Raw genomic sequence first — 7,500 nt, 5'->3', positions numbered from 1 at the left:
GAGGGGTGGGAGGCTACTCAATAAAGCTTTTTTCGAAGAGGCTTCGCCCCGAGGTCCAGTCCCTTACCCTTAAATATACTATTTTTGACAAAAGGTACCCCTTTCGTGTATCTTCCATTAAAAAGTTGTACCCTTTATGTCTGCTTCGTGAGAATAAATCGGTAAGAAAGGAGGTCTTTCGGCCATTTTCGAGTAACCTTGGAAACTATAACAAATGTGAGTTTTCTAATTTCTTGCTGTTTCAATGGCCCAAAATGATTATTAGTGTTTTGGTTACATGGATGATAGTAGACTGCAATTTGGCTGTCAGAGTTGTTCTGTCGTTTTAGTTGTGTGCTGTAGATCAATTCAAAAATGCCCGATTTTTTGCTCGTTTGCAGACACTGAGTTTAGGTCAGATAAAATAAGAAAATTTTAGTCTTGTCCGTAGATACTTAACAAATCTTATGGTTTTAGAAAGTAGTTCTGTGATGTCTTGTATCGCATACAAAAAATAAACTTCGCTCCTTAAATTTGGAGGGTTCTGTGAGTTTCAGAAAATGGTGAAAATTTGCTTATAAAAATGGCGTCCGAGGGGGTCGAAAAAAGTGATGCTCGTATCTGTAATACAAGAGCAGTGAAGAACCTATGTTTGGTATATTTGTCCATTACTCCACCAGACCTATCTATGCTGTTAGTATGAACTGTCGACCCCCTTCCGTTGATATTTTTAACATTTTGCCCGGTTTTCTCTGACAACCACTCTTAAGAACTGATGGGATGAAAGCAATGTCACGTGGTTTCTCAGGGGAAAAGCAAGTGATAAAATCCGCCGATACAAGAAATGGCTGTTAAGCTTGTTTATTTTAGACAACAGAAAATGAAGAACTTTTAATCTTAAACACGACAATGGCAAGTATGGGTTGAAGTGATCATCGCTGTTCTTTTTAATGGAATAACGACCGCGGATGCCCTCCCAGCAAGCAATAATGACGTAAAACTTGTCAAAACTCAAACTGTACATTTTGAAAAACTAAAATAGTCGTATCGTTTTGAGAGAATAAACAAATTAGATTGCGATCACTCGTATTGGCAAATTTTATTCTTTTGTTTATCCCTGGAATACCACACGCCATTGCTTTTATCCCATCGATCCTATTCCATCTTTGCACGCGCTTTTTAAATATCTTATTCCATCTGCAAAGACAGCGGGTATCATACATAGGATCTAGTCCTTTCGTTTATTGGTCCGTTACTTCCGCCGGACCTGTAATCTGTTTTTTTGACATTAGTGCTGAACGAACTTCGTTTTGAGCAAAATTATTCATAATTCTTGGTATAACACTGTGGTAATTCCTGCCCTATTTAAAGCGGTCTTAGACATTAAAAACGGCGCAAATCAGCAAAACAAAACATCAGATCAGCAGTCATTTCCAATGAGCAACATTCACTTCCCTCATAAGGTAATTTGTGTTCCCCAATTTGGGTTTTAAGTTTCTCAAACAGAAATTGAAAACAATGCTTTTGCAAAATCTTGTAGGGAAAAATTGCAATTGTGGAAAACTGGAAAGTGGAAAATGCTTCCATGGAGACGTCACATGCCGGAAATTAGCAGTACCCAACCCGTTACCCAATGAAAGCGTTTAATTAATCACAAATAACCTTACCACAGCCTCTATTTTGATATTGTCGTTTGAGTCGGCCTGGGCCGTCATGACGTACTGTTGATTACTTTTCAAGTCCTTGAATAGTAGACTGACATAGTCCTGATTGAAGTCACTTGTAGTTACCACAGCTAATTAAAAAGAGATTAATCTGAATTCAGTGGATTAAACAAAAAGGGAGAAAATACATTTTTTTTTAATGAGAAGGATCACTCCAGCCAACATGTAGCTAACATCTGGACTTGCAAACTCCCGACTAGAAAGGTGTTAATAAAAAGAGCTCAGATGGCGAGCGTCGTGTGAGGGTAGGATAAAATGACAACTCCTTGACTTACGTTGACATAATCAGGGCCCAGGCTCTTTCATCTTTGTCTTGAGAGAAGAAAACCCTGAGATAAGGCAGTTTAAAAATAGACTAAAAAAACATGAAACCTGGCGGCCACAGAAAAAAGGCAAATACCTTGCCAAACGTGAATACAATCTTTCTTTCATCTAGCAAGGAGATAAAACTCGTTCAGGCCATCACTGACTCACGCCGTAGGCACTGAAATCTCGGAAAACTGTGGTTACCATATACAACTCTGTTGTCCCAGTTTTTTCATAATTCGTCCTGTCTTCTGACGCTCATCAATGTCCCGACACTTCATATATTGCGTCTATTTTATTTAAGCGCGTAAAATTTCCATGCGTGGCACGTATAAATTACGCGACAAATAATTCTTTCAATCCACTTTTAAAATTGAATAGGAATGGAATCGTATGAAACAAAAAATACAAACAACCGGGTAAGGACTAGAAAAGGAAAGCACAAAGAACACCTACTGTTACCTGTTTTATCGATGAAGGCTCCTTTACAATTCACGGAATTATTAGTTGAATCACGCTGCACCAGGCTGTCATTTTGCCTGCTAACAAGGCTCCACATGCGATAATTGGTTTTCTGTTCAACTTCGTGAGGTCGACGGTAAAATGTGTTTGTACGAGAAGCGAGATCCATTGCTAGGCACGGAAAAACCCAAGGAGTATGGGGCCCTGGGTAAGAATGAGGATGGTCTGAGGTGACTTCTTCTTTGTGTGCCCGTGGTGTTTCTTTCTAAAAAGGACATTAGTTACATAACTATAATTATTCCACACATCATAAGACACAAGGAGAATGGGGACACGAAAGCTGTCAAGGCAATGATTTTTGGGATCGCTTGAGTGGTCAGGCTTAAGTTTTGTCCAAAGTCAACCATTGGGAGCTTAAGCAAAGGCCTTATTGAGCCACGCACGTCAACCGGAAGTAAGGATTTTTGCTTTTTTATATCCCTTGAGGCTGCCAAATGTGTCTTGCTAAGTGTCTTTGCTCTTATAAAGACGATCTGCTAGGAGATTTGGACAAAGGCAATGCCCAAGTGTGCAAAAAGTCCATCTCTGGGTATGATTAACTTGCTTTGATATCCGATAAAACGAAACTCTGTTTTAATCCATGCACCTTAAAGCAATAATCGACGCGACCTTGTTTCAACTGAGAATCCCGGCCTAGTCCCTTAAATCTTAAAGGGACAGTGTCCCGATTGTGCGCACGCGCGAGCGTCATCTGTTTTTTTCTTCAAAAGACAATAGAACTGTTATGTTGACTCGACAAGATTTCCTTCCGGACCGCACCGCAGACGGAGATTTGTTGTTTACTTTCTCAAGTAATATTTTAGCACGATTGCCGCCCACGCAGGCGTTTTTAGGGGAGCTCGTTTGTGAGGAGGGATGAAAAACGAGCTCCCCTAAAAACGCCTGCGTGGGAGGCTAGCGGCACGAAGACTCATCGCGATTTTTTCGCTAGCAGGGCCGCCTCGCGGCCCGAAAATCTCGTTCCGCTCCCTTTAAAAACAGCTTTTCTAATGTGAAACTCGTGTCAGAGGTCAATTGTTCCAATTCCAGTAATATCTGCCTGATTTGTTCGCGTTTAAGCCTCAAACGTTTGAAAGATATAAAATAAAAATGAAATCTCAACGCGATGAATTATCGCAAAGGATAGTAAAAAATTATATTATGATTTCATTGCACTAGTTTTTCTAAACATGTAGCGCCTGTTTGTTTGATTGAGGTTTATTTAAAAGTTTACTAACGCGTCGTTGCAAAACATTCTGCTTCACGAAGTTTAATTTCACAAGATCTCCTCAGTCACGTCCATGTCTCAATGGTTTCTTTCTTACAGTCTCTATTGTTGCTGTTTCATTTCTGCGAATTCTTTTCACAAGTATCTTAGCTTGTATGGAAGCTGGCAGAAGAAATAAGCCTTCAATCTGCATCAAAGCGCTTCCTATCTTTTGGTCCTTCGGCCAACGGCAATAAAAGTAACGCCAAAAAATCCCGATTTCGCCCAAATCGAAACTCAACGGGAACCATATATCATTGATCTGTAACCCTGAAAAGTTTTAGTGTAGTATCAAACTCGGCCAAGCGCGATGCAAACGGATTTTTCAAGGTTCTCTTACTCTCCTCGCATCGTTTGATTTCGCGACATCCTCTCCAAAAATCGAAGTGTGGTGCATGCTCAGTAACGGGTTACTTTTCCTTTAAAAGAAGAGAAGAAACCCTAATTACAGGACAGGGGGATGTAAGGTGACTAGGCGCAGATTATTTTTCAGCAACATTTTTGCTAATTGAACTTAAAAGTCCAGGGAAAGCTATTTATCCGGGTCTCAGTTTTCAGGTTTTAAAGAATGCCTTTTTGACGGCTCGATCAGGTTTGAATAAGTTGAAACTTTTAATCCAACATTGCTTTTGTTCTTGTGGTCGATGGACAAGTTGGATTCGCGCATGCTCAATTAAGATAAATCTTTTGATAAAAAAAAGCAATGGTTCTTCCTGCGGGTTCAACAGTCTCAAAAATTGATTCGGCCAGAATTTGTTTCGGTTTCAAATATCCATGCAACAAGTTAAGGTTTTTTTTAAAGACAATGCAACATCTTGCAACACCAACCTCACGGGGATAAAGCCCTCCATTTTCGAGGCTCGCTAGCTTACAACGGTAACTTTGAAGAAAATAAGTGCACGACTGCTCGCATGTAATAAGTCTTTTTAAATGGGCTTTTGAACAATTACATGATTATTGTTCCTCTTTTGGAGTGGGGACTCCCAAGAAAAGAGGCGCGGATGCTCGTGTTCTCGTTTGGGGGTGCAGATGGACCTTCTAAACTTATATAGTTTGTTTTCCGTGATATTCTCCAGTGAATTTTTTTCCTTAATTATGCATACATATCCACGTAAGTGCACGTGCATAAGACGACCTACGAAAGAAAAATTTCCCTGGGGAGCCATCACGTGTTCTAAAATGAGAAATTAAAAACAAAACGTTCAAGCTAAAAAGGTTTACTGATTGCAGTGCTTTGATCGTTTGGGGCTTTGCATGAAAAGCTGAAAAATGTGAAGTAAGAAAAAGAGGAAAAGAAGAAAGAAGCCGAAGAGGAAAACAGTTGGAAGACAACTTCGTTATCGCCATTGAAAGTGCTATAGTCCCTATTTAACCATCTCTTTTAGAATGATATTTCAGAATTAGACAAATAAAGCTTGAGCGGATTGGTTTTGGGGGAAGGGGGGTCGGGGGCTTAGTTCCAAATTACCGACGAGAAACAAGCCCTTTTCATTCGGAAGTCCCCGCTCCCCAACAGAGAATCAACTTTCACCTGTCTGTCCTGTTTTGATACCAATGCAAGAAGTTTAAGGTCTTCCTCAAGCCTCTCCTCGTTACTAAGATCAACGTATTCCTCGAAGCTGTCATCATATCGCTGCAACTTAACATTTGCGGGAGCAACTTGGTCTAACAACACATCGGAAAATACTTGCAGAAAAAGATGACGAAATTCCTTGACCTCCCCTCCTTTCTGGAAAGAGATGATGCGCTTGTTTTCATCGTGAGTCACGTGAACTTTTAACATCTTCGACTTCTTAGCCATATCAGTAAATTCCTGAGAAGATAATGGTATCAGTATCTTTATAATATCACGTATGTTTATTATCCATAGAGGTCAATAGTCTCATGCCTCTCTCTAAAAAACATCATTTAATTTTTATTATTATTATTATTTTTTATCTGTTCTGTGTCTTCAGCTCTGTAAAGGGCAGTCAATATGTCGCTAACACCACAGGCATCCCAAGCTCACGTTACGAGTGTGGTAGCCTGCGAGCAAGCTCTCCGGAGCGCTCTTGCGGCGGGGCGGGAAAAAGAAGATCTTCCAACTACATCTCTTGAATATGAATTCCTTTCCGTCGACTGAACTATCAGATTTCCGCCAATCAGCGCGAAGCGGAAACAAGCGCGAATGTATGAACAAACTTTGAAGAAAACGTGTCAAGGGTAATGACGTCATTACTAATGTCATGTCCACCAATCAGCATTTTGCATCAACTTTTTTGATGCACATATTCAAATTCCAGAGACGTAGTTGCAAGCCGGCTCCTCCCTTTGCCCGCCCCTCCGCCAAAGAGCCCCGGAGAGCTTGCTCGCTGGCTACGAGTGTGGAATATAAACTTACTTCCTCAAAAGAGAGTCAATGTTGCGTTAAATGCGACCGCTGAGACTTTGAGAAATAAAATACTGAGGTCTCCAAACGCTGAATATCATTACATTTTACTTTTTTATATAAAATAGAAAAAAGGTGACTTACCTTTGATGCATTCCTGTGTTTTTTTTTTGTGTGTGTGTGTGTGTGAATTACTCATGTTGGGTTGTGGTAGAGTACAGAAAGAAGATCCAAAATTAGCCGGATGAAAAGAGTTTTTTGTTACTTTAGTGAGAAGGACTGTGAGCCCTCAAACTGAACCACTGATTTTCAGAAACACGGAATTACAAATGCCGATATTAACTGAATTAATTAATCCGTAAGACTCGACAAAGCTCATTTAATATTCCTTTGACATAAATGCGAAGAATTCTAGACTGGAACGCGAAGTATCTCTCAGCAAATATTTTACACGTTCCAGCCTATAATTTCTAATTAATCATATGTTTAATCCTTGTCTTCCACGTTACTAAGTTCCCACTAGTGGTTTAGTTCGTAGACACCCCTTGAGGACCAAAATCGGAAATAACCGTCTTTTAATTACCGTATGTGCCATGAATACGCCCTAGCAAGTCAAGCAGAGCATTTTGATGGCTTCCGTTTGCTTTAAACCTTGCGTGCAGGAATGTGAAACATGCTTAGACTGATTTAAACGTAGTATTTATACATATATATATATATATATATATATATATATATATATATATATATATATATACTTTGTACAAAGGAGAATGGACTACATATGTTGATTTTAATCCTTTATTGACCCGACGCGTTTCGGCTTACGCCTTCTTCAGGGGTCTAAACTGCGTTCGGTATTACAGTTAATTATATTACGTGTTAAAGGTAATGTCATCCGTAAATTGCTTAATTGTATAGCATAATTGTGTATGTACATCAATTACGAATTTGCGGTATTTAGCGACCCTTACAACGTATGTTAAAAACATTTTGTGTACCCAGAACTTTGTAAAGATCACTGCAACTATATTGAATGGTTAGCCAATTCGTTTGTTAAGTCCATTTGGCTGCATGGAATTCAATTTCTTTTGCCAGAATATCTCCCGGTGTCTCAGGAGATCTTTTTTCTGTTCATTGCTTATATTATCTTTCCTGATCTGTTCTATTATTGTAATGATAACGTTATTGTCGAAGTTGTGTGTTCGTTTATTATGTAGAAAGTGTTCCGTAAGTTCACAACTGCTGATTCCCTTTTTGATATGATTTCTGTGGTTGTTTAAGCGAAGATTGAACGGTGTTTCGCTCTTGCCTATGTACTGTAGATTGCAGATGTTACACTCAATAATGTAAAT

The 7,500-nt window shown here is 39.4% G+C and overlaps 2 protein-coding genes across 2 annotated transcripts in view; both read right to left on the bottom strand.

The window, feature by feature from the left end:
- Positions 1-2,604, bottom strand: part of LOC140935012 (uncharacterized) — an 11,737-nt gene extending 9,133 nt beyond the window's left edge. The window contains exons 1-2 of the mRNA XM_073384556.1: positions 2,472-2,604; positions 1,647-1,774 (exon numbers count right to left, since the gene is read on the bottom strand). Coding sequence (XP_073240657.1) covers positions 1,647-1,774; positions 2,472-2,568 — 225 coding nt within the window. The 5' untranslated portion in view covers positions 2,569-2,604. The remainder of the gene's footprint in view (positions 1-1,646; positions 1,775-2,471) is intronic.
- A 4,581-nt stretch (positions 2,605-7,185) lies between these two features.
- LOC140933163 (uncharacterized) overlaps positions 7,186-7,500 on the bottom strand; it is a 720-nt gene continuing 405 nt past the window's right edge. The window contains exon 1 of the mRNA XM_073382678.1: positions 7,186-7,500. This exon is cut by the window's right edge and continues 405 nt beyond it. Within this exon, the coding sequence (XP_073238779.1) occupies positions 7,186-7,500 (315 nt within the window).

The sequence above is a fragment of the Porites lutea genome, chromosome 4, assembly GCF_958299795.1.
Source record: "Porites lutea chromosome 4, jaPorLute2.1, whole genome shotgun sequence".
NCBI lineage: Eukaryota > Metazoa > Cnidaria > Anthozoa > Scleractinia > Poritidae > Porites > Porites lutea.
The sequence above is the reverse complement of the archived record's forward strand: the minus strand, read 5'-3'. Positions and strand labels throughout refer to the sequence as shown.